The sequence below is a fragment of the Sebastes fasciatus genome, chromosome 10 (genome assembly GCF_043250625.1).
Source record: "Sebastes fasciatus isolate fSebFas1 chromosome 10, fSebFas1.pri, whole genome shotgun sequence".
NCBI classification, from domain to species: Eukaryota; Metazoa; Chordata; class Actinopteri; order Perciformes; family Sebastidae; genus Sebastes; species Sebastes fasciatus.
The window spans coordinates 29,413,657-29,441,226 of NC_133804.1; the positions used below are offsets into that span (position 1 = coordinate 29,413,657).

At 39.8% G+C, this 27,570-nt stretch overlaps 1 protein-coding gene across 2 annotated transcripts; it reads left to right on the forward strand.

Annotated features, from left to right (window-relative positions):
- The first annotated feature begins 111 nt into the window (after positions 1 to 111).
- Positions 112 to 27,197, forward strand: LOC141775701 (solute carrier family 4 member 11-like). 2 transcript variants are annotated; one of them, XM_074649298.1, is made up of 20 exons: positions 112 to 285; positions 11,047 to 11,097; positions 11,842 to 11,919; positions 12,946 to 12,989; positions 13,334 to 13,553; positions 13,664 to 13,745; positions 14,022 to 14,145; positions 15,046 to 15,255; positions 16,627 to 16,711; positions 16,891 to 17,016; positions 18,103 to 18,216; positions 18,453 to 18,585; positions 18,892 to 18,965; positions 20,585 to 20,822; positions 22,472 to 22,578; positions 22,907 to 23,072; positions 23,237 to 23,410; positions 24,143 to 24,338; positions 25,490 to 25,659; positions 25,937 to 27,197. In XM_074649298.1, the coding sequence occupies exons 1-20, from the start codon at positions 225 to 227 to the stop codon at positions 26,001 to 26,003; spliced, it is 2,520 nt and encodes an 839-aa protein (XP_074505399.1). In that variant the 5' UTR covers positions 112 to 224; the 3' UTR covers positions 26,004 to 27,197. The 2 variants fall into 2 exon arrangements, with proteins under 2 accessions (XP_074505399.1, XP_074505400.1); XM_074649299.1 differs by lacking the exon at positions 112 to 285 and adding an exon at positions 4,827 to 5,008.
- The last annotated feature ends 373 nt before the right edge of the window (positions 27,198 to 27,570 follow it).

Consider the following 27,570-nt stretch of genomic DNA (forward strand, 5'->3'; position numbering starts at 1 on the left):
ATCTTCTACATTACCTTTTGCACATAAAGTCAGCTTCACTGTGATTGGCAGGGAGGACATTAAAGGTGTTATTCATTGGTTGTGACACAGTCCCATCTACCTGAGGGCCTGCCCGCTACACCATTCATGCTGCAAACTCTCATACAGGAAACACATTTTGCAATCTCAGCTCTGTATTGAGTTTTATCACCCGTATTTGGCTGCACCGCAAGAATCCCAGGTTGATGAAGACCAAAAAGGAGGCAAAGGAGATGTCAGGAGTCACCGTGACTCATTTTTCTGAAGGTAAGAGTCATAAAGCAAGTCAAACCTGAGTCACAATAGTATCTGTGAATGATCATTATAGTGTTTGCTTTGTGCTTTGAGCACCAGATGGGAGGATTGTACCATTATATGAAAAGTTTAGTCGGCCGCTTTGGTCTTAACCGAGTGAGATTTCTTTTGTCGATGAGTCATTTTTAATGCTTTTTCATGCTGAATGACTTAGAAAGAAACGTATGAGCACATCTGTGGTAAACACAAGATTTAAAGTGGAGCTTTTGTGTCATTCTTTGTGTAGAAACTCAGTTTTACACATCTGTCGACAAAATTGTAAGAGTGTTATTCGACTGAGAATTACTTTGGCAACTATTATTAACTGCTTTGTCATTGTGCACTGGTCTGTGATCTTACACTCAGAATGAACTATACCTCTTTTCAAATCTTGTTCATATATTTGCAAAATATTATTTGATCCAAATATTATTTCTGGTGGATAAAATGTGATACGTGTGTGATGAAATAATACAGCTGTAATCTAGAAAGTTGATTAATTTGCATGCATTCTTCATTGTGCTTGTTTAGCATGACATGTAGTGTTGATTGTAGATGTGATGACCTTCATGGACAAAAGGTCACAGTGTGAACGTGATGAGCAGCAGATCGATTTAGATTCATTCAGAGCAGCACTGAAAAGCGTTTACGTTGGACTTGTGGTCTAATTGTTGCATCTCTTCTATGTTGTGTATTGAATTTTTTAAGTTACAAACACTTATTTTTGTCAGACAAGGGGTGAGTCACGTCAAACTGACTGATCACAACAATATTTCCACAGTTATTGGTTGAGAATAAACAGGAACATTAACATTTAGCGGCAGCATCTAATGTTTTATTTGAGAAAGAATAAACTCAGATGGTCATTAAAGAGTCAGTTTAAATTTCTCCTGGTTCTTCAGTATGAATAATAATCTCACCGCAGTCTGTCCACACATGTGAACATGTTTAATGTTTGACTGCAGAAATGATGGCTGTAAGCTTCGCCGTTACACATTTATAGCTCTGCGTCAGTAAAATCAACAGTAGCTCTTATATGGCGCCCATTACTGAACCGTGAAACCGCTTTTAGTTTCAGGCCTTTTGGCACAGTTTAATTGAATATTTATTCGGGCATTATGTTTTGTTGCTTTTCATAACCAACAATATCATGCTTGTGTTTTATGTGTTTTGTGCTCCTCTGATGATGCCTCTCAGGTGTTATTGTGTGTGTGTGTTTCCCCCTTGGTTATAAACCTCAGGTGCTCCTGGAGTTTGATTAATGTTTCGCAGTAGATGAAGACAAACTCATTGTGCACTTGCAATGAACCCCTTGACCACGGAACATTAGTTTATTAATGCAGCATTTCATTGCTTTTCTGACCTCTTTGTTAAGGATGCTATATGGTAACTGTTTGACTTATTGCTTCGCCAGCGATGAAAGTCCACAGTGCATGTACAGTACATGTGTACTGTATACATGTACATGTGTAGGGAAGTTGAGGACGTAATGTGTGCAGTCTATTCAAATGTCAGCATGACTTTTATTGAGAATAATAAGTGATGAATGAGCTCCGTAATCTGATAGTTTGATCTGACTGTTATAAATACTTATGTGTTATGTGCGCTACAACCCTGTTTCAGATGGGAGAACATTTGAAATGAACAACCATTTCCATGATTGTAGGTCTCCATCAGCTCTAACCCTTCTGCAATCATCCAACTGTGAGGTAAAAAATAGAAAATACAACTTGCTTCGACAAACCGCGGTGCACTCTAGAGGGAGTAAAAATCTCAATTATGTTCAATTGGCCTCTTTCACCAAGAAAAGCCACTCCTTATCCAACTGAGGCTCAGAGCTATGTGACCTTTAAAGTGAGTATATAACATGAAAAATACAGCTGTTAAATGCTCAACTGAGTCAGATTCCTGCTGGTGCCAGCATGCTGGTTTTGATCAATAGACTGTGCTGCCATCTCATGGCGATGAAGGTTAAAGTCATGCCTGCACATGCTCTGTCCCAATTTTCTTCCCCATATAATCAACATTTTCCTACCTGGAGACTGGGTTTGTTATTTTTTGCATCCACCAATCAAAATTCTAAAATACTGTATGAAATATAAATGTACTGAGCACCCTGATTTGTGCCCTGCGACTGGCTTTGATGTCAATTAAAAAAGTTTGACAAGGCCTTGTAACTTCTAGAAAAATAACAAGCAGGTATAATAATATTATTATTAATAATAATAATAATAATAATAATAATAATAATAACAACAACAAAGATAATAATAATAATAATAATAATAATAATAATAATATAACAATTTACAATTTATTAAGGACACTTTACAAATAAGTGTAAAAAAATAAATGAATAAATAAAATAAAATAACAAATAACAACAAAAATAGTATATTATATTTTATACAAGGTCTATTTGTTTTGAATGCAAATTTATTTCCCTGCAGTAGGTCATTTATTTTTTTCTGTTTTATCGCTCCTATTAACGTTCAACCCTGGCAACTAAATTTGTCTCCCAAATTGTCAGATGAAAACTCAGCATTATAATTCCTTTATAGTCTACAGCTGGGGGGCAGTGTGGCTTTAATCTGTTTGTGTCGGTTATTGCATTCGTTTCAGCTACTTCATGATAGTCTATTCTTTACAAAAGTCTGACAGGGCAGATTTGCCTCCTCGGTACCTTGAGAATGATTGAAGAGGCATTTGTAGTTAAAGGCACCCCGTGGAGTTTTTACCACTAGTAGCGCTATGAAGCAATGTTTTGAAGAGTGGGTTACTTTTGTTGTTTTTTCTCTGAGTGGTATTTCATGCAATTCCGCTGATCGACAATAGGCGGCGGTAACGTGCCAAGAAACGCAGCAATGTGCTAACATAGGTAAGAAAGAGGAACACTAAATGTAAACAGTGTAAGTTTTAAATCCTCCCAAAAACCTGCTCTGTAAATGTTTTATAAAATGTATTCCAACAAGTTCATTAGGCCTAAAGGACACACATAACACATTGTATTTGTGTGAGAAATTGTGAATGTAAACATCTTTTTTTTTGTGTACAAACAAAATTCCACTGGGCACTTTTAAATTTTAGCGGTCTATTTGTGGTACAAGTAATGGAGTTGTTTAAAGTGTTTGAATACTACAGCATAGTTCACATTGGTTAATGTAAAGTGTCTATTTCTTTGTCCATAAATTTGTTGTTAACACCACTACGTGTACAATCTGAAAGTTTCCGATCTTGGTGTTTACGGGGCGCTGAGATAAAAGGGCTGAATATAACATTTTCAACTAACAGAATCATTTCATAAAAATAATTAAAATAATCACATAAATAATCTACACATGGATATTTTAAGTATTATCAAAAGAAGTAAATACTCTTTTATTTAGATTCCCTTCTTGAAAGTTTGCTGGCTGGCTTTTTCCCCTCCAATATATCTTTATTTAAAGGACCAGTGTGTAGCATTTAGGGGGTTCTAATGGCGAAATGGAATATAATATTAAGTATTTTATTAAGTGTATAATCACCTGAAAATAAGAATCGTGTTTTCGTTACCTTAGAATGAGCCGTTTATATCTACATGCGGACCGGGTCGTCTTCACGGAGTCCGCCATGTTTCTACAGTAGCCCAGAATGGACAAACCAAACGCAGAGTCTAGATTGGGACATTCACGTTTTTTGCGTCAGCCACCGTAATTCTCCTTCACGTTTGACAGACGGGAGAAGTTTCAGTTTTTTTGCAATCTGCAACCTCACTGCTAGATGCAATCAGATCCTACACACCGCACCTTAAAAACATAACACAATTACACAAAGATTTTCCCCCTTTTCTTTCTCATTTTAAATTAATCTCATTCCCACTCATAGGAACCCCCGACCAAATCTAAACATCAAGGTCCCAAATATAAATTAACAAACATGAAAAAGAAAAAAGGGAGGGTTTATCATTTTAAATTATTTGACTAATTTTGAACTGACTTAGTACAGATGCATATTTCCATTCTACCCCATCTATATATGACAGTTAATATAACATACTAGGACATTTGTTCAGTGATTAAAGGGATAGTTTGGGTCTTTTGAAAGTGGGGTTGTATGAGGTACTTATCTATAGTAGGTCGGCATGCCCCCACTTTGGAGGAACAGACAGGAATACCTAGTATTTAGATATGTTTGTGAAGGTTCTCAGGCATCGAGGTCGTGGTATCCAAGTAAGGGTTAAATCAGCAGCAACTGGACTTGGTTTAGGTTCTTGAAGACATTTCACTTCTCATTCGAAAAGCTTCTTCAGTTCTTTCTTATATAAAAGTATAAAGTAAACCAGGAGAATAAGAGACAGATATCTGTAAAACCGAAACACCAAACCCTGTTAACCCTTATTTAATAGATTCCGGTTCATATAGGCACAAGGACCCAGCAGAGTGAAACCAGCCTCTCAGCCGCCCTACTCGCTCTTCCTGCCCTCCCACTTCCTCCCCTCAGACCCATGTGCTGCTGGAGGAGGGGCAGGGAGGTGGCTTCACCTCACCATGTGTGTGTGTGTGTATATGAGAGATATTGAGAAGAGATCACCGGTGAGTGCAGGGCATTTGGGAGCAGAGAGAAAGGATGATGGGTTGACCTTTGGAGAGGGCCTCACTTATAAAAAACCTGGAGAACATCATGGAAGCCAAAAAGGTCCTCCATTTTGTGCCATCTGGTAAGTTTTACAGGCGCGGGGCGGGGTGAGAAGGTCTTTCATGGTGCAACCTGAGCCAACTGTGTGAAACACGTGGAGGGAGCCTCTCTACAGGATGTGTGTGTGTGTGTGCTGATAGCATAATGTTAAAGGTATATGGGCCTATAGCACAGGTTTTCATCCTTTTATCTTTTATTTGCCTGCTTCTTTGGGTGCTATTTCAATTCTTTATATTCTTGATAATACAACTACAGAATATGAGCAAGATGCGTTTATTGCCAGGAGAGTCAGAAAGTCAAAAGGTTGCAGTATGGGTCAATATTTACAGTCTGTCATGGAAGGATTTGAAGTACTATATTACAAATAACTACTAACACAGGCTATCCAACACTCTGGAGCTTTAAAACACTTATTCAACAGAAGATTTTGAAACAATCATCAGAATCTTTTCCAAACAAACAGTAATGGATCCAGCTTCTATTTTGTGAGGATTTGCTGCTTTTCTTTGTCTTGTGATAGAAAACTGAATATGTTTGGGTTTTGGATTTTTGGTTGGACAAAACAAGTTGTTGGAAGATGTTACCATGTTATGAATCTTTCACTATTTTATGACATTTTATAGACCAAATCAGAGGTGTGAACTCGAGTCACGACTTGGACTCTTGAAATCCAAAAAGACAACTTCAACTCAACTTTAAAGGACCAGTGTGTAGCATTTTGGGGGATCTATTGACAGAAATGTAATATAATATTAATAAGTACATTTTCTATAGTGTATAATCACCTGAAAGTAAGAGTCGTTGTGTTTTTGTTACCTTAGAATGAGCCGTTTATATCTAAATAGGGAGCGGGTCCCCCCTCCACGGAGTCCGCCATGTTGCACCGCCATGTTTCTACAGTAGCCCAGGACGGACAAACCAAACACTGTTAACTTTTCCTGCTTGGGCCGGAGTCAATAACGTCGCCGCTGCTTTCTCTCTCTTGCTTCACCACTCACTTCCCATGTACACACACACTCTACGCACTGGCTCTGCTCCGAATGACCAATGCTACTAGAACTAACTGGCTCTAGAGAGCGACATTCACATTTTCATGTCGGCCACCGTAGCTCTCCAACACGCTTGGCACACGGGAGAGGCTTCAGTTGGTTGCAATCTCCTCACCTCACGGCTAGATACCGCCAGATCCTACACACTGGACCTTTAACAGCAATCACTACATGACGACACTTTGACTTGAGCGTTTTGACGTGAAACTACTTGATGCCTTCCACGAATCAATTAATTTTCCTTCAATTCCTCAATCAACTAAAGTTAATGCTATTCATTCCCAGCAAGTCAACACTTAATTCCCCAGATCCACTTTGTTTGAACCAATCCGACAGCATCCAATCAAGCCGCAGGAGAAAACCATGAAGAAGTAATGTTTTTGTTACTGAGCACCATTTGGGAAAAATTATACCAAAGATGATTTCGTTTACATACAGAAACTATGTGATGGTCAACAAAAAACAAACTGTAGTATGCAAAACATGCAGGTCAAAAATTGCAGACGGAGACGTAAATGGCATTACATCTGGTGACAAAGGCATTATGACTTGTTTAGGACTCAGAACTCAAAGTTTAGGACTTGGGCCTTGTGTGCAAAGACTTAGATTTACAAAACAATGACTTGATCCCACATCTGGACCAAACTATTAATCAAATAATTGAGAAGATAATTGGCAGATGAATCAATAATGAAAAGTAGCTGCAGCCGTACAACACACTGAGTATCAATGTATTTTCTGTTCACTGCCATTAACGGGTTAAAAAGTCCTACTTGAATTTTCTCAGGTCAGGGATTAAGAAGATTATCTAGCAGAAAAATGTCTAATATTCTAATCTCGGCCTTTCCACTCAGTTTTAAGACGTTTTCTGGTTGAAGTTGATGATAATGGGATACAATTGGTATCAAACCTACAGCATCCTCATCCTTTGCTACTATTATCTTCAGACTTCTAACCGTTTTATGTCATCCACCAAAAACTGAATGTTATTAGAAAGAGTTAAAACACTCCAGTCTCCAAGAGGATATAATCCCTTATGTCACACTGACTTCTTTGATGTCTAAGTGAGAAGAAAACTCATTCAGATGTGTACTTTGGTGAGTGGAGTCCAACTTGTGTGACTATGATTACTGTTGGTTCAGCGGTTATATCCGTCGTGCTGGATAACCGATAACCAAACATCAGGTAGTCCTTATCGTCGGCCTTTGAGGTGTTGAAGTGGAATGAGCTGTAGTTCCTCCTTCCTGTTATTTGCTTTATTTCAATATATGAATGTGTACATTGTGACCTACAGAGTACACCCTGTTCATGGCACAGCTGCCCGCACAAAAATCGACAAGCTGCAATGACCCCGCACATTTGATGGTTTGACCTTGGCCGGTTCAGCTCAGAGTTCGCAGCTGTGTATAGCTCTTGTTCTCAGAGACCCAACAAGGATTCTTGTGTTTCCTATCGCTCAAGGACATCCTCTGCCCACAGATAGCAGGGTGGCAGGGATTAATAAAAGATGCCTTTAAGGCTTTAAGTCAGCCCTGTTTGTCCAGTGAGATAAAGGAATTATAGACATCAAATCACCGGCATTAACAGAGAGGTGGTTTGTTGGTTTGTCACAGTTAAAACATAACAAACAAGTTTTTTAAAAGTTGTGAGAGAAAAGAATGGACAAACAAAAATCTCAATCTCAGAAACATTAATAAATAAACATTCAGTTTTTTTTAAATCACGGTGAAACTGCAGTCATAAGGTGTCTTCCTCTTGAGTAATGTGGCATATTTTGCTCATATGTGGACACATTTGAATGGAGCAATACTGATTGCTTTACACCTCCCTCGTCTGCGTTGTAAGCATAGACTGTATATAAGAAGTAGACATAGTCACCGTGACGTCACCCATTGGTTTGCGGACTGCTGTTTTGAAGCCTTGAGTTCGGCACTTTGGCCGTTGCCATCCTGTTTTTTTTGCAACCAGTAGTGACACGAGAGGGTGGAGCTAAGTACAACCAAATGCTGACTGAATACAATATTTTTAGGCGACCAAAATGTTACGATTAACTTTCATGAAGTGAAAACACACTGTGAAAGGGTTAAAGTTATAAGACAAAAACATGGACAACTCCCAGACCAGGCGACGCCGTGGTAGCGACCTGTCAATCACAAAGTAACCCCGCCCTAAAGCATCCCCTGCTTTATGGTCTATTTGACTCTAAATGGGACCATGATTTACTAAATGAACATCATGTTATATTGAAGAAGACTTGAAACTAGCGATTGAGACCATAAACTCATGTTTACAATGTTTACTGAGGTAATAAATCAAGTGAGAAGTAGGCTCATTTTCTCATAGACTTCTATACAATCAGACTTCTTTTTGCAACCAGAGGAGTCGCTGGCTGTTGAATTACCGTAGACTCCCACGATTTATCAGAAATATTTGAAGTCCCTGTGAACTGATAGTTAGGGCGTCTTTAGCTTTGGTTCTGTCAGTATCCCCCAGTCAAACAGAATATTTGAGCGGTGAACAGTTACATCAAATCCTTTGCATTCGATTGGACCGCTAAAAAGTGGGTGGGTTTAGAATGTAGCGCCATACGGAGCTACAGCACACACACCTCCCCTGTCACTCAAAGTTGCAGATTAATTGATGGATAAATCTCATGATAATATTGGTTGAAACTGGTTGGTACTAGCTTACATAAGCACATGTCAAATTTTGTTACACAGGAAGAAAAGACGATTGGATTTTGGACTTTTTTTCATATGTTGTTAAAAAGGTGCACAATATGACCGGGATGTGATCTAAAAGGGTTAAAAGGGGCATTTGTCATTTAAAAAGGACGATTGGAAAGGGAGAATTTTTATATAAAAACACTTGAATGTGTTTTTTTTTTACATATATTTGGCACATACCAGGAGATATCAATTAACACAGGGACGCAGGATTAGAACTTGGATTTTTTTTTTTTTAAATATATCACGAGATATCACCAAAACCTTGTTTTGCAATAGTTCACGGACGGGGTCAGAAGACTATTTTAAGGAATAGTGTCAATGTCAAAGGCTTGACTTACACTTCTGTCTCCGTCGATGTCACGACTGCACGGTAAGAATGAGGAAGTCAACCCAACCCCCAACAGGAAACACACAGGCCCGCAGAAACACTACAACATGTCTTCTCTGATGAACCTTTACTGTAGACGTCTGTATGATTGAACAATGACGGAAAGAGAAAACAAACCGGTTAAATTTCCAACACTGTCAATATCCTGTCCAATCTTAGTTTTGAAGCACATATATCATTTATGTCTTCGCGCCAATTTAACTTTTGGAGCTGATGAGAAAAGTGTGCTTTAGTGGTGTCTACTGTTGATCGTGCTGATAAGATATAATGTAGAATATTTACAATAAACTTGACCTTTATCTTTATGAGACAAGGCAGTAAAGGTATCAGTCAGGCAGATTAAATCCTCCTCCACACATCCTCCGGTACAAACAGTTCGTTTGCAGTGCGAGGCACCCTGTTGTCTGAGCAGACTCCTGTGAAGTGGAGGAGGCCTGGGAATGTTCTGTCTAATCTGCTTTGAGATATAGCCTTGCTCGGGAGCCCCCCGGAGCCAATCTCTGCCTCCGGCGAGGAAAAGCTCATCTGCACGGCTACAGCGACGTCTCGCAGATACATGACCGCCTATACAAACATCAGACACAGCTGGTGTCAGATCTCTTTTCAGTTTCTCAGCGTGCGCCGCTTTTCACTGTCCTCGTTAAACATCTCCATAACTGACATCTATCTCCATCATTTATATCACTTAATGTGTCACGCTATTTTAAAGGTTTTCAAGGTCTGACTGGCAATAATGATTCAACAAGCTCACATATTTTAATTTCTGTCTGCAAAAATTCTGTGAGTGTGTGTGGGATGGGAGCAGCTGAAAAGTTTGATTCCAGCTGGTGAATGTTTTTCTTGCGAAGAGAGAGCTACTGTCAGTCAACATGGAGTCCAGATTCGCAGTTTTATCACCATGTGCTGGTCAGTTTGTGTGTGCGTCAAACATCTGTATGAAAAAATAATAGGTCTGGAAACGAAGGGATTTCAGTGCTTTAATATTTATGATGTTATGGTGGAGTTGGCGTGCCGTGGTGGGTTTATTAAGGTGCTGATCATGAACATCAGTGTTCCTGGTTTGAGTCTGGACTTTTGTTGCATTGCGTTGCCGTCTCTCTCTCTCCTCTTTTTTCCTGCCATCTTTCTACTGTCGATTCTCTAGTAAGGGCATAAAATATATATAAAAAAATGTAGTGTTTGAGTCCAGCTTTGACAGACACACCAAAGAAATTCTCTAATATTTGGGGATTTTCTATATTAATAAATAAACATTCAGTTTTTAAATCAATGTGAAACTGCAGTCAGGGTGTTTTCATCTTGAGTAAAGTGGCGTATTTTGACAACTCCCAGACCGGACAAAGTCGTGGTAGCGACCTGTCAATCACAAGGTAGCCACGCCCTAAAGCATCCCCTGCTTTATGGTCTATTTGACTGTAAATGGGACCATAATTTACTAAATGAACATCGTGCTGTATTGAAGAAGATTTGAAACTAGCGATTGAGACTATAAACTCATGTTTAAAATGTTTTCTGAGGTAATAAATCAAGTGAGAAGTAGGCTCATTTTCTCATAGACTTCTATACAATCAGACTTATTTTAGCAACCAGAGGAGTCGCCCCCCTGCTGGCTGTTAGAAAGAATGCAAGTTTAAGGCACTTCAGCATTGGCTTCACTTCTCAGGTGGCTAAAAGCACGACTTCAAATGAATAATGTTGCACCGAATCTGCTCGATGTGTAAAAAAGCAACAGTCTGATAATATAAGGTTTATTATGACTCTTAACTTTTCCATAATGTGGTTGAAGATTGGAAGTCGATACAAACAATAGTGAAACATTTTAATATAAAATACTTTTTAATAAAAATTGAGCATGAAGTTGTGTTAATAACATATTTTGTGTTTTCTCCTACAGAGGCTCCAGCCACCAGGAGGTCTAAGAATGGATATGTTTTCCAAGAGATGGGTGCGTAGCTGCAATAATACACATTATTATTTACTTTGATTGCTTTTCTCAGCACGGTTCTGCTTTTTTTATGTGCATAATATGATTTGCTTTGAAAGAACAGAGAACAATATTCAGGATACGAGGGAGAATACAGTACTTTTTTTTGGGATAAATTTATTGCAACATTTATTTATGCTAATGCCAATACTTCTGGCTGCTCGCTGATGACCCATTTCACATGCTGGTGAGCACAGCCAGTCCCTTCGCTGGTGTGTTGAGAGGTTAATTAATGGGTAAATAATGAGGCAGATGATCTCTGAGTCAATGATGGGAAGCGGGAACAATCATAGCTCAAAGCTTTGCTCATGAAGGGTTAAGGTTAATTCTCTAATTCTGTCGGGCTGTTTCTTTCTCCCCTCATAAAAACTTGCGATCGAGATGCCATATTTATCTTCTATACAATTAAGGAATTTACGAGAGGCTGCTATTGTTATATTGCCGCATGTCTGGTTTAAGGGGGAGTTTTTATTGGGTCTCTCTCTCTCTCCCTCTCGCTGTGTGCTTGTCAACAGATGGCAGAGAGGTGGGAGGGAAACATCAATTGTCCCTTACTGGAGACACTGCTAATGTGTCTGGCATTGCATCTTAACCTTGATACGAAGAACAGTTTCATCACACTGTTGAAATGACCTTCGTTATTAATCAAGAACTGCAGCAAAAAACATAGAAACTCCGGCTCAGTACTGTATGTTTCATCCACAGAGCTGAAGGATGGGGAACAGGAGGATTGTGGGCAAGATTCACCTGACAAGGACTATGGCACCCAGATCGGGTTTTCAGGTTTGTGTGTGTTTAAATAAGCTACGTATCCTCATACAACGGTTAGAATGATATCTTACGAAAAGTTATTTCTCATTTTTTGTGTTTTTTCCTACAAGTGTCGAGCAACATGAGGGCAACAAAACTACCTAGTAAGGTTTAGGCAACAAAACTATTTAGTTAGGTATAAGAGATAAGTTCTTTTATAAGTAAAAGATCGACTTGGTTAGGTTTAGGAAAAGATCGACTTGGTTAGGTTTAGGAAAAGATGGAATTGTTTAAGTTTAGGAAAAGATAGACTTGGGCAGGTTAAGGCAACAAAACTACTTGGTTAGTTTTGGGAAAAGATCGTGGTTTGGATTAAAATAACTCCGGAAGTGGCGTAACTTAAGTACCAAAGTTACGTGACAAATAAATCAACAATGACTTCTGATTTCACACGGGGTACAGACAGCGGTCTCCTGGATGAAAGTCCGGTGATTTTTGACCCACCCATCCACCCCAATTTCCTCCCTACACGGTGCTTGTCACTCTTTATACTTTCTGGTTCACAATAACGTGGATTACATACAAATTTATTTTGTGGGATATATATGAAGTATAGTGCATTACTTTTCGTAGGTAGAGCTAAAAACAGTGTATGAAAACAGCCTGCATTATAACATGTTGAGTCTGTGGTGTGATTTGTTCTCAGAATATGAATTAGATCATTCAATAATACAGTTTAATAGCTCATTGTAGTGCTGTGCTATTACATCGTATTCTACTCTTGTGACTTTCATTGTCTGAGAATAATTTGCAGCCTCTGCAATTAGGAAATCATGTGTGCTAGCTCTGATTCCCAGAGTCATAACAACGGAGACAAAGTTCATGGACATGAACTGGCAGCCATGTGCTCCCTATTAACTATTAATACCGGAGAGATGTTTTAGTTATTTCCCAAAATATGAAAGAACCGTTTGTAGTGGGGATCGGAGCAAAGATAAGAGGCTGGAGGCTGAGACTGTGTGTACAAATATATATTTCTATGTGGCTTTTTCTTTGTAGATCCCGAGTGTCCTGGGTTTGGGCTTTTGAACACAACAAGAAAAGTAAGATTTGCTTTTCCAGTCACCCTCTCTGTGTTCTGTCATAATCATTACTGCAGAATTACTACAGAAAAAACAACATTTTACAGTTTTTTTGTACATCTTACCAGCCCAGAAAAGATTGTTACTCCAACTGTCCCATTTTAAAGCTAAAATCCCCAAATGTCAGCTCACGCTTGATGTTTTAAACCAACTGAGCTAAATCTGAAAGCAGTGAGCTGGGAGGAAATGTGTGGATTTACTTGCTGTTAGGCGATATATACAGTCAGCAAACTCCTTTCACCTATTTGCACTATGACGTTATTACATCATCAATTAAATGTGCCCTTGTTTTTGGCTCACACTAGTATGTGAAGCCAATGAACTTCCAGGAGGAAGTGCGCGCCCACAGAGACCTGGACAGCTTTCTGGCCCAGGCGAGCATCCTTTTGGATGAGACAGCCGCCACTCTGGACGAGGTGCTGAGGCGAATGTTGACCCACGTGGTGGAGGACGGCCACGGGACCTGCGATGCCGACGAGGTCATGAACTCGCTGTTCACGGACGCTGGAGGGAAGGAGTTTAATGGTGAGCAAAACATATTAGAAGCACTTTGAGATGCCAAGGATGCTTGACATTTCTATGTGTCTCAAAGCTTTTTTTTGGCCGTTCATTGAAATGTTTTTTTGCTCCCACAGTTCACCTTCTGTCAGAGACCATTCAGGGTGTGACGGCTACTTCCACTGGCGTTCGTTACCAGCAGTCCTGGCTTTGTATTCTGTGAGTTCATCTGCAATAATATTTATGTGAATAACGGTGCTATTTTGACTAATTCTTGCAGCCTCCAGCTCAGTGAATGTTGTGGTTAGTTGCTGAGTTCATTCGACTGTACAGTACAGGGGACAACACAACAAAAAAATCGTTTCATTGGAAAGTCATTTTGTTTTGGCTTTGGTAGTGGCTTTGGTCTAATTTACACCTGCCAATACAGAATGCTGCACAATCAATCATTTCTACACCACTGATCCAAAATACATTATTTTCCTATCAATTCAGCTCCAATGTGAAGAGTCTGCAGAGACGTCACGTCTGCATCGCCCGCCTGGAGAGGCCGCAGAACTGGGGCAGCAACTGCTGCGAGGCTCGCTACGTCATCCTCATCCTGGCCCCTCCGAGAACGGTAAGCGCCAATTCTCAGTTCTTCTATTCAAACCTCTGTTTTTTTTTTTGCAATCTGGAAGTTTACAACAACTTTTTTAATAATCTATTAGTCGTTTAAGTCATTTTTAGCCTCTTAAATGTGAATATTTGCTTATCATGATACTGTAGTAACAGCCTGTTCTCATTGGTGGGGGCGTCACATACCGAGGCTTTGTCACGTCCATCGGCATGTGATACCGACGCACAAGGCACCTTTTAGCAACAGTATGTGACGACCCGGGCTTTCACCTAACTCCAATGTAAACCCACGCGCAACATCATTTGACAGTTGGAGCAAGTAATGTAGCATTAATAGCGTGAGAGTCCGACAGGTGGATTTTGGACTGTTTATCGACAAACAAGCAATTTGAAGACAGACGCCCCCTTGGGCTTTGTGAAACTGTCATTTTTCAGTATTTTCTGACATTTTATAGACCAAATGTTTAATTGGCAAAATAATAGGCAGATTAATCGACAACATAATAACCCTTATTTGCCGCCCTGATCAGGTGCATTCAGAGAAGCCACATAGTTTCAGTTTCTGCTGAATGCTTTGTTACACGTCAGCTTTATCCTCATTCTTTATGTCACACTAAGCAAAAAAGGTCACACAGCCGGCCGCCATGTTTCTACAGTAGCCCAGAACATACAAACCAAACAATTGGCTCTAGATAGGGCCGTTCGTGTTTTCTTGTCGGCCACCATAGTTCTCCTATACGCTTGGAAAAACAGGAGAACGTTTCAGTTGGTTGCAATCTGCAACCTCACTGCAAGATGCCGCCAGATCCTACACACAGCACCGTTAAAAACTGTGCTGAGGTTGTTATTAAGGGTCAAATTGAAAGAATCCCTCGTAACTTTCTCATCATCCTTTTTTCAGAAAAGCACCAAGACGGCCATCGAGCTCGGAAGAACGTTTGCCACGATGTTCTCCGACATTTCCTTCAGACAGAAGCTTCTGGAGGCCAAGACCCAGGAGGAGTTCAAACAGGAGCTGGTCTACCAGCGACAGCAGCTCTCCGTCGTCACCGAGAAACCGGTGGTGGAGGAAGTGGAGGACTCAGATCCACGTAAAGGGAAACCACTTAAGGTGTGAAAGAAGAGCAAAGCAGGCGACCTAAAAACAGACATATTGGCTCTGTGCTGCAATTAGAGCAGTAAGAAAGAAATGAAATAAGAAGAAGTGGCCATGTGACAAACATGATGTTGTATAACTACAGAGCAGCGATGCCAAAAAGCACAAACCTTAAAAGCAAACACACAACGATACGGAAACGTAACTCTTCCTAACAAGGAGTTGTTACTTGTAAAACCAACATTTATACTCTCCACCGACTGTTTTCCCACTCCGTCCAGGCATATAAAGATGTGAAGCAGTAAAGTAAAGTAGTTGAGCCAGATTATCTGATTATCCTGTTTCCACACTCTATCAGTCGGGCCCGAGGAACGAGAAGCAGCTGGGCAACAAGCTGAGAGAGCTGCCAAGTCTGCCGTGTCTCTGGCAGCAGAATGTGTGCAGCCCCATGTACTGATAAAGTACTTCATTATGTCCAGTGTTTAAATTAAGAGGAAATGTGTGCGCTCAGCAGGAGGGTGGAGAAGAGGGAACACCCAGATACTGCCTAGAGAGAAAGCATGCAGTTGGGTTGTAAAAAAAGAATAAACAGGTTGCGGCTACACCTGATGTCCTGAACCGTTTCAAAACAGCATTTTAATGTTGCTGCCAAACCAACATTTGAACCTGCTCCGCGGTTCAGAACTTGTATAACAGAAAAACAAGCAATGATGGACACTCAGGTGGGCCAGTATGTTCGATCTTATGTTGGATGTCAGTTACGATACCCCTCAAGTGTCTCTAAAAATTCATTATTTATTACGCTCATTCAAAAGAAACCATAATCCAGCCAGCAAATGTAGGAAATGTTTACCATGTTCTCACTCACAAAAGTCAGTAAGAGGGATATTTTGAGGTTGTGTCCACTATTAGCTCTGTGGGGTAAGTGGAGGGGTTATCCAATCATTTAAACGGGACCACTGTGTCAGCACAACAGGGATCTCGACGCAGCAAAACAAACCCTCAACACTCCTCTGACCAAACAAATACATGCAAGTGCACATTCCTCAGTGGTGGAGGAAGTACTCAGATCCTTTACTGAAGTAAAAGTACTAATAGTGGGAACCGGAGGGTGGGTGCTACGCTTCTGCGACGACACCGTTGGTTGGGACGGCTGTAATCGCAGTTTGAGAGCAGTGCAGAGCGGCGGCCGTGAGCTAGTCACTGGTGCGCGCTCACATGCACGAACATGCATTAAAAGCATGCATGGCTGGCCCGGCGATGTCAATAAAGCACAGAGAAGCTCTATATTTCATCTTCTAAGTAGACTAAGTATTGTTTCTTGATCTAAGTGTGGTTCTTGAAGTGCCCAATCTAAATGACTAAATTCTGTCTTTTTCTTCACAGTGCATAGAATTCTTTAAAGCCGGTAAAGGTGTTTATGAAGACCTCCGTCGCAGACTCCCCCTCTACCCCTCAGACTTCACAGACGGTACATTAACTCTTTCTTGTAATACCTCTTTTACTAAGTGGGAACATATTGATTTAACTTAATGGCCTCTGCTACAACATCATGAAATGTCTTCTTTGAAAGTCTTACATTTTGAAGATAGATATCTTCAGGTTTTGGCTGTTATGTATCTTTAATAAACCTTTAAATAATCCATCTAGGTATGACTGGGAAGGACCGCTGTCTGCTGAAGTACACTACCACGGCTATCTTCCTCTACATCGCCATTCTGCTGCCCGCTATCGCCTTTGGCTCATTAAATGACGAAAGCACAAGAGGAGAGATAGGTATGGACTCCTGTCTTTGTTGTCTTGCTCTGCAACACCCTATAATGTTATTAAAGGGGACATATCATGCTCATTTTCAGGCTCATACATGTATTTTGGGTTTCTACTAGAACATCTTTACGTGCTTTAATGTTCAAAAAACACTTTATTTTTCTCATCCTGTCGGTCTGAATATACCTGTATTCACCCTCTGTCTGAAACGCTCCGTTTTAGCGCCTGTCTCTTTAAGGCTCCCTTTCTGAAAAAGCCCAGTCTGCTCCGATTGGGTTGTGAGAAAAATATGAAAAAATATTCTCAAGCTGTGGGTGGAGATCAGGGACATTATAGTAAACTAAAATTGAAACTAAAACAAAAATAAGCAGTGAAATATATTGTTAGTAAACTGAAACTAAATATAAAAAACATATCCTTTAAGAGAAACTTTAAATTGAAACAATGAAACAAAATGAACGTAAATTAATTTTAGTTTTTTAGCTCTAGTATATCAACAAAAAAAGGAGTCGGCAAGGAGTCGTTTTCCATCAACTCTCTTGACATTGAACCACAGAAATTGAACGGACTTGACGTTCCAGCAGATGGCGCTGTGACGCAATTGCTTCACATCAGACACTAAAGTAGTGCAAAGATTAAACAGTGAACATTATGGCCGTTCCTACAGTTCTCCAACCATGTATTTATATATGTATATAGCTACATAAACAAACAAACAAAAGAAAACTAAAACTAAATATATAAAAACTAAACCTTTCTCGAAAACTGAAACTAAACTAAAACTAGCAAATGCTAAAACTAAACTAAAATGAAACTGAAAAGTCAAAACTATTATAACCTTGTTGGAGATACTCAGATGGGGGAGCGATATATGCTAATGAGCCTGCATGTGACATAGGAAGGGGAGCCAAATCTGAATGTCTTGTTGATTTACATGTTATCTGATCTAGACAGCCCACAAAAAACTGACTAGGTTGTCTTATGTCACAGTTTGTGGGTTGGTAGGCACTCCAGATACCCAAATGTATGTGCATATGTTTTTCATGATATGACCCCTTTAACTATTTCATCTGAATTTTTTTTTTTTTTTTACAGATGTTCAGAAGACCATAGTTGGCCAGAGTATTGGAGGAGTGATCTATTCATTGTTTGCTGGCTCACCTCTCGTCATTCCACTCACCACTGCACCACTGGCCATCTTCATAAGCGGTGTGTATTGCGTCCTTAAACAGGTGAATTAATCTTTAGAGCACACCACCTGCAAAAAAGGAACAGAAACACTCTGTATCATACTGTATACAGTACGTGCAGCAAATGCATTGCAATTCAAGGCTGATGCTGAACAGCTTCAAATAACCAAAGTTGGTAGCCAGGTTTCCAGACAGTTGAGAATATTATTAATTATAATGCAATAAAACAGCGTCATTATGTATGTTTTTTTTTAGTCATCAGGGGGATCTGCGACGACTACGACATCGACTTCAAAGCTTTCTACGCCTGCATCGGTCTATGGAACAGTCTGTTCCTCATCCTCGGAGGCTTGTTCAATGTCAGCCTGTTTATGAAGCTCTTCAAACGGTGAATACAACAACACACATTTGTTAATGTGACATATCACAGACGGAAGCCCCGTACACTCGTAATATATGTGACTAACGGTGTGGCCATGCACTGAGGTGAGGTCACTGATAAGAGAAGAAGCATCTGTTATGACTTCCTGTTGTCTGGCCATGATTATTAATTTAGTTTAATGTGCACTCTCGGCTATCTGGGCCATCATTTCGCCTTGAACGGACTGTTATGACTGCATGAAAAAAACAACATTTTGATAAAACATGAATGATCACGCCATGCTCTTTTTGTTTTACATTTGTTATCTCCCAGCTCAACAGAAGAAGTCATTGCGTTGTTCATCTCCATCGCATTTGTCGGGGACGCAGTGAAAGGCACGGTTAAAAGTAAGTCGAGCCAAGGTCAGACTACATTAAACATGTTTTAAATGCTTCTACAGCAGAGCTATCTCTCCACGCTGCAGGGGGAATGTCTAAACGCCCCGCATGTCGTTTGTTATACAGGTAATGTAGCCCAGCAAATATACATATCCATCGTGGAGTCTTTAGAGGAAAAGCAAGCATGAAATCAAACAGGCCCCCTGTGTGTTGTGGAGAGGGGAAACAGACTATAATGTAAATATAATAAAGTCTTTGACACAGTTTCTGTTCATATCCTTTTCACAAGAGTTTGTCACAAGACGAGGAAATAAATGGGCAAATGATTGATTCTTTAGAGCTTTCTGCTTTCATCTTTAAGCCTCAGGCTGTTGTGGCTTTCTACTAAACTACATCAAACTGAGCTTGAATACTGTGCTTGATTGTGCTTGAATGTCTGGAAATATGCTGAGAATTAATACATAAAAGGGGAATTGTATCGATAAGGTTGTACAATATGTATGAAGACACTCAGTGTATTTTATTTAATATTCTCTATATCAGCATTTGATATTTTTTTTTTGCCTTTTTAGGACTTGACAAATATGTTAAATGTGTCAGTCTACAAGAGCAAGAATAAATATAGTCATGTTGTTTATTTTGTTTTATTATAACGAGATTTTTTTCAAGATCCGTTTCACATTATATCAAGATATATTTCATGTTATTTTGACATATTTTCTTCTTATTACGCGATAAGAAATTATTCTGTTTTTACAATAAACGTTTCTTGTTATAAAAAACATATCACTTTATCTTGACATTAACCCTCTGAGACCCGTGGGATCGCTGACGATCACGATGGACATTACTGTCTTTAAGAGGCTGTAGCGGGCTCAGTCTGATAGCTAGAGGGAAAATACTCTAGCTACCATAGATAGAGACCATTTTTTGAAACTTGACGTCACTGCATAAGATGATCTGTGGTGACCTCTAGGATAATCACAGCCTGTTCCTCAAGGACTTGGTGTCTTAATATAGTATTTTGGTGGGATTATTGATAATTTTTTATCGATCCTTGAGTGGTAAAAGATTGTTAAATTTAGCAGCAAATCTGTGTAACAAATGGTATCAACCCCAAAATTGCTGCAACAACTTATGAGACATAATAGAATAGGAATGGCCATCATATACTTATATCATCATGTTCTACACCCTTTTACACTTTTACAATTCATTTGAATTCATTCATGTTTATTTCTGATTTCTGATTAGAACAACTTGACACACAGTGCTGAGCATCTCAAATTAATCTTCAGGTTCCCAGCTTTCAGATGATGTACACCTCCTGTGACATCTACTGTTGACCTGCTATCTACCCCCCATCTCTCACCTGTACCCCCTTAAAAAATAAACTTTTCTAATTATAACATGAGAGTATGGTATGTTCTTAAAACATAACTTATTACTTATCAACATGGGAAAAATCTGGTAAAAACAAGCATGTTGGCAGCAATATCCTGCCGTATATGTCCGTATGTAAGAAAATAGCAAAAGTAACATACACAGGTGTATTTTGAGGTGAACATAATGCCTTGTTGTGAAAATGTTTTTTTCATCCCTTTCTTCTTTTGTCCCTCACTTCCTAGTTTTTCATCACTTATACCACGGGCCCACGCTGGCGACCACAAACAGCACGTTGGTGCTTCAGCAGATTACTGAGCTCCTAGAGAAGGCGAAGAACCAGACGGAGCATCATAATGAGACTGTGTCCATCTTCCTGCCTGAATCTCTGGTGTTGACAACAAGAGAACGGCCCATCCTCTGTCTGCTGCTCATGTTGGGGACTCTGTGGTTCGGTTACGCCCTCTACCTCGTCAAGAGGAGGTACGCTCACTTACTGGACCATTTAACCAAATTATAGAAAAAGATATACAGCAAGTATGTGGCACAACCCTTAAAATTACACTCTACGATACCACAATATAAAATTACCCTGTTACAGGCAAAAGTCCTGGATTGAAATATGTATTTAAGTAAAAAACCTGCAGGTGGGTCAGCCGCTACAGACATTGTTCAAACCCAGAGAATTTTATTTTAAATTATAGTGGCGTTTCCAAAATATCAGGCTGAATTTTGGGTAAATGTGTTTAAAATTATATCTTTAATATTTTTCATTTGATGCAACGGCACAGCCAGATTCAATAAACAGTATAGAAAGAGAATATATATACTGTATGTGACACTGTTGTCAGTGTGGCATAAGATATTTTGTCCAAACTTAAAGCTACTTACGTAAGGGGAAAATAAAAGGGGAAAACCAATAAGAGTATCAAAAGTAGAAGTACTCATTATGATGAATGAATTATTATTTCTTATACATTAACATGTAAGCAGCATGTGGGGCTAATTTAAACTACTTTATATACTGTTGGGTAGTTTAATGTGTAACAATTCATTCTATTTTATAAAGCAACCATTGCTTTGAATATACAATTTTAATCTGTTAAATAACTAATAACTGTAGCTGTCAGATGAATGTAGTAGAGTTAAAAGTAAAACATTTCCCTTTGAAATGCAGTGTAAGCAGAGGTTGAAAGTACATTTACTCTAAGTACTGTACTGAAGTACAATCCTGAGGTACTTTTCTGCTACTTTATACTTACACTCCTCTACATTTCAGAAGGGAATTTCTGTACTTTCTATCCCACCACAACAGTAGTAGTTACCCTGCAGGTTGTAATGCGGTGAATTAAACCACCCGACATTAAATGCTGCTTACATGTTGGTTGCATCAGTAACAATAATCCAATAGTATAATATACTATCAATATAACTCTATACATTAAGCTCAATTTTGAATGCAGGACTTGACATATGTACTGGTGTATATTTTACATTGTTGACTGCTTTAAATATGAAGTGGCACAAATGGAAGTACCTTAAACCTGTACTTAAAGGGATAGTTTGGGTGTTTTGAAGTTGGTTTGTATGATGTACTTATCCATAGTCAGTGTATTACCTACAGTAGATGACGGTCGGCACGCCCCCAGTTTGGAGAAATAGACAGAAGCAACCGGATCAGGAGCAAAGCAATGTACTGCTGTGGACGGGGCCCGATTAAAACATGTTTTAGCCACCTGAAAGAACAACAACACGCTATATTTAGAATATATTTAGAGTCAATGTAATTAGTGGCCTTCCACCACTGCATGTAGCTGCACATATTGTCCCATAGGAGGACCTGAAAACGAGAGAACATCTACATCCCAGGAGTCAGGCAGCAGGTTACAAATCAACAGCAACGATGTTCACCCTTCAGGTGTAATAACGTAATACATGAGGTAGATAAATGTGTGTATTTCCATGTCTGTCTCCTGGGGCGTCATGGTTCTTTCCCCTCCCAAACTTCCACTACTTGACATTTTCAAGCCAAGAGAGTAACTACTGTAAATACAGTAATAAAACTTGTAGAGTTTATTACATCAGAGTTGCAAATCGTTGAAATAATGTGTCTCTTTTTTTCCCCCTAACAGCCCGTATCTGAATGCCAGAGTCAGGGAGGTGGTGTCTGACTGCGCTCTGCCGATCTCTGTGGTGGTATTGTCCTTCATCGGCTCCTACCTTTTCCTTGACATAGAGCGTGAGTACAGATCTGTCACGTACAAGAACTGATAGAAGAAAAACCCCTTGAGACTTAAAGTCACAACGTTGGCTCAGAACGCCTTTCACACTGTTCATAAATCCTTCTGTTGGATGTGGAGAAAAAAAAAAGGAAGATATTTGCTTTCAGAGAGCTTTCAACCCGACGGGGGGTTCTGAATCAATGTGGGTCAAAGACACGGGGTTGAATGTTGCTCATAGAACAAAGCAGCAAAGTTCACGATTTCTTTTATGATGTAATGTTGTCATTGTTTTACCTTGCAAATGTGAAAAAGAGCTATTACATTTAATGTTTTCTATCCTATTAGTTCCTATGTTCAGTGTCCACAATGGCCCCATCTTCAACTTCCCTCCATTTGATAAGCTGTCAGGAATGACCACACTGAGCGCGGTCGGGCTGGGCTTCCTCCTCGCCTTGCTCATCTTCATCGACCAGAACATCGTCATCTCGCTCACACACGTACCAGAACACAAGTAAGGGCTTTAATTACTGAATCATGTGACATATTCCCTTCACATCATGTTCTTATTTATTGTACAAATCTGGAGGCTGTTATTGTTATTGTCTGAGGTTATATTGCACTGCTGCCGTCTTTCATTGACAAACCACTTGACACCTGTGTGTGTGTGTGAACCAGGTTGCTAAAAGGCACAGCGTTCCACTGGGACTTAATGCTGACTGGCTTCATCAACATCCTCATGTCCTGTCTGGGGTTGCCATGGATGCACGCCGCCTTCCCACATTCCTCCCTGCACGCCCGTCAGCTGGCCAAGGTGGAACAGCACGTCGAGAACGGACACGTCTACACGACGTGAGTGAAGTTAAAACAAGGACAAAAAGCAGGCGGTGCTTTGAAAGACGTGCGGACTGAAAACAGAAGCTTGTCTTATTTTGGAGGTGTCGGACACTGATGTCGGTTCAAATACTGTCAAAAAAATAACTCAATAGGTATTTAGTGAAGTAAACATATATTAAAGAGGACATATCATGAAAACTCATGATACATTTGGGTATCTGGAGTGCCTACCAACTCACAAACTGTGAAATAACACAACCAAGTCAGTTGTTTCTGGGCTGCCTAGATCTGAAAACATGTGATTCAACAAGCAATTTAGATTTGGCTCGCCCTTCCTATGTCACATGCAGGCTCATTAGACTATACCGCCCACAGCTTGAGAACTATTTGCAAAGGTGCGCCATATTTGTCTCACAAGTCAGTCAGAGCAGACTGGGCTTTTTTCTGGAGGGGGGCTTAAAGAGACAGGCGCTAAAATGGAGCGTTTCAGACAGACGGTGAATACAGGTATATTCAGACAGACGGGATGAGAAAAACAATGTGTTTTTTTAACATTGAAGCATGTAAACATGTTCCAGTAGAAACCCAAAATACAAGTATGAACCTGAAAATGAGCATGATTTAAAAAACATAGGCCATAATGTGTGATTAGGGTTTACAAATAGCCGTTAATTAAGATAAGTATTGTCCATGTTCTCTAATCAGATATTAATTAAGTGCATTTTCTGTGCGTTTGTTGTGAAACAGTATCGTCAGTGTGAAGGAGACTCGTCTGACCTCGCTGGTCGCCAACATCCTGATCGGCCTGTCGGCGTTCATGCTGCCCATCCCTCTGCAGTGGATCCCCAAGCCCGTCCTCTACGGCCTCTTCCTCTACATCGCAGCCACTTCGCTTGATGGGAACCAGATGATGGATCGCATGTGCCTGCTGCTGAAGGAACAGGTGAGCAGGAAGGACACTGTGGTTTGATTGGTTGATCGGTTTTGTTTTTTCCTGTTTATCCATTAAACTTCACATGGTGGCTGCCCCCCAAAATGTCAACCAGTGGTTGATGTTTGGTATCCAGATATTCAGCGGGAAGAGAAAGTTACGACACGTTTGCTGCAACCATGACAACTAGTCTGTCGTTTCTATCAGAAAGCGAGAAATATAGTTCTTCTTATCACATGATAGGTTGCTATGTTTTTATGACAAAACACTCCCACATGATAAGTTGGTACTCAACATAACAACTTATCATGTTATAACGAGAAAAGCTTATATTTACAAGTCTGTGTGTCGTTATAACGAAAATGTTTTGTTTTAACGAGACATGTTGAATTTGTGAAATAGCTATAACGTTTCATAATAGTGATACGTTGCAACGTATCCTCATACAACGGTTTGTATGATATCTTACTTAAAAGTTATTCATTCTTTTTTGTCCATTTTCCTTCAACTGTCCAGCAACACGTGTCAATTTCCACTCGTTACATGCATGCAGTCTTTTCAAAATAAACTTCCTTCTTCCCAGGAAACAGCTTCCTTAGGTTTAGGCAACAAAACTACTTAGTTAGGTTTATTTAGGCTTATATAAATAAAATAGATAGATAAAAAAACTACGTAAGTGGCGTAACTTAAGTACGTAACTTACGTGACAAATAAATCGTTGACTTCTGGTTTCACACGGGACACGAACGCCGGTCTCCTGGGAGAAAATCTGGTATTGTTTTCACCCACACCTCCACCCCGACCTCCTCTCTACGCATTAATTCCTAGTTCACGATTACGTGAATCACACACAAATTGATTTTGTGGGATATATACAAATTACAGTACATTACTTTTCATGGGTATAGCTACGAACGTTTATGAGACCAGCCTGTATGTCGTTATAACAATAACATTTCTCATGAAAACAAGAATTTGATAATAATAACATGGAAAAATATCTCCTTAAAACATGGAAAAAACTTTTTTTCCCACTGAAATGTTCATTTGTGCTGCAACAACAGGTGGATTTACATGACAATATTGCACTTCTATATTAACAAAACAAAATATAAAGCAAAATGTAATTTAACCACATCATACTTGCACATGTCTTTGTCTAGACCTCCTATCCTCCCACGCACTACGTCCGCCGGGTGCCTCAGAGGAAGGTCCACTTCTTCACCGCGGTGCAGATGGTCCAGCTGATCATCCTGTGTGCGTTCGGGATGTATCCTCTGCCCTACATGAAGATGGTCTTCCCCCTTCTGATGATCCTGCTGGTCCCTGTCAGGTAAGACGACCCAGAACCAACAGGGGGCAGAGCGGGACCACGGAAACCAACACAGAGCTACTAGAGTCTGCAGAGTTGACATTAGGCTCTACTGGTTTTACACATGAAGATCTGTTTACCAGTGGAAACATTGCACATATTTTAGACTTGGAAAGTGGAGTTTGAAAGACTTTTGTAACGTAAAAATGGTCAGAATTAATGTTTGGGTCTGAAGGATTTACACCTTTAGATACTTTCACATGTAACTGTACATTATCTCTCTGTGTTTTATCTCCAGAATCAGCCTGCTTCCCCGATTGATCGAAGCCAAGTATCTGGATATCATGGACGCCCAGCATATGTAGCAACAAGAGCACACTTTATGAACGGATTCACTTCCTCCAGTTGGAGGGGAAACAGACTCAGAACTCACTGATTGCGTTAAAAACTAAACAGAATGCATTTCTGGACCGCAAGATTTGGATGTGAGCACTCTGCTGGTGACCGACCGGACAACCATTTACACCCCTCAGAAGTTATCTCATTGTTCATCACACATTTAGCATCAATGTAGCTTTGATACTTTAACATGTAGCATTCCTGCATCTTTATTGTTTTTAACAATATAGTCATGAAGGACTTTCTTCTGTTTTGCTTCTTTTTTTTTCACAAACACACACATCTGCCTTGAGCTGGTGACTGACTGTTGATGTCAGACATTTAAAAAAAAAAAAATCATTTAATTTCATTTAGGCATCATGTTTAATAGAAAGCTGCTTGGACTGTGTCCTACTTGGGTTTAAAGGGATAGTTCGGGTGTTTTGAAGTGGGGTTGTTTGAGGTACTTATCCATAGTCAGTGTATTACCTACAGTAGATGACGGTCGGCACGTCCCCAGTTTGGAGAAACAGATAGGGTTTACCGCGCGGAAGCGAAGCAACGGACTGCTGTGGACGCGGTAAAACGGGGTATTTTAGCCACCTAAAAGAAAGGCCCACCTAAAAAAATGTACGTATGTGAATCAACCGGAAGTTCATTCATTCTTATGGCAACCTCTGTGATCTCTGATGTGTTTGCAAAAGTCCTCCTTACGTTTTTTTTCGGTCCGTAATTTGCCTCGAGTACGTTGAAAAAATTTAACTTTTGCGGCAGATAACAGACAGCCCGTATGCACTGTGTGCGAATTAATAACCTGATTGATGAATGTAATACAACTCTATTTATATACATTTTATGGCATATTTAGCAGTTTTGTGAACTATTTTGTTAAAAGACGTATGAACTACTGTATGCAATCACTATGTTACACAGTTAGCATGCTACCAATGTCAGCTAAGTATGCTGTCGAACTTCTCACTTTGAAATTTTTTTTTAGAAATGTGACACGTCTAGACTGACAGAATAGTAACTCATAGATATAAAAACACTGTTTTATATCCATGTAGTAACTTCTCTCTCGTATCTGTGGTGGTGTTTCTATTCATCCGTAAAGGGATGCATTTCTTTACGTTAAACACTAGGGGGCGTAATCTGTATACCATACAGATTTACGAACACAACAAGGCGTTTACCTTGCTGTCAAACAGCCCTTTCCGACGGGGAACTGAAGCTGTTGTATCCATCTATGCTGTTGCCAAAGCCACCAGACTCCATTGAAAAAAAAATATTTTTACCTTGCAGAACACTGAAAGGGTTACTGGTCAACCGCTGCCTTGTTTGGTTAGGTTATTTGTGTTATTGTGCAACTTTGGTTAGTTTGGATTCACCAAAGTTACTCGCTGTGTTCTGCGAGGTCAAATTACGGGTTTTTTTCAATGGAGTCTGGTGGCTTTGGCGAGAGCATAGATGGATACAAAAGCTTCAGTTCCCCATCGGAAACATAGACTGTATAGCTGTCTCAAAGCAAGGTAAACTGGCAAAAATATTCTAAAT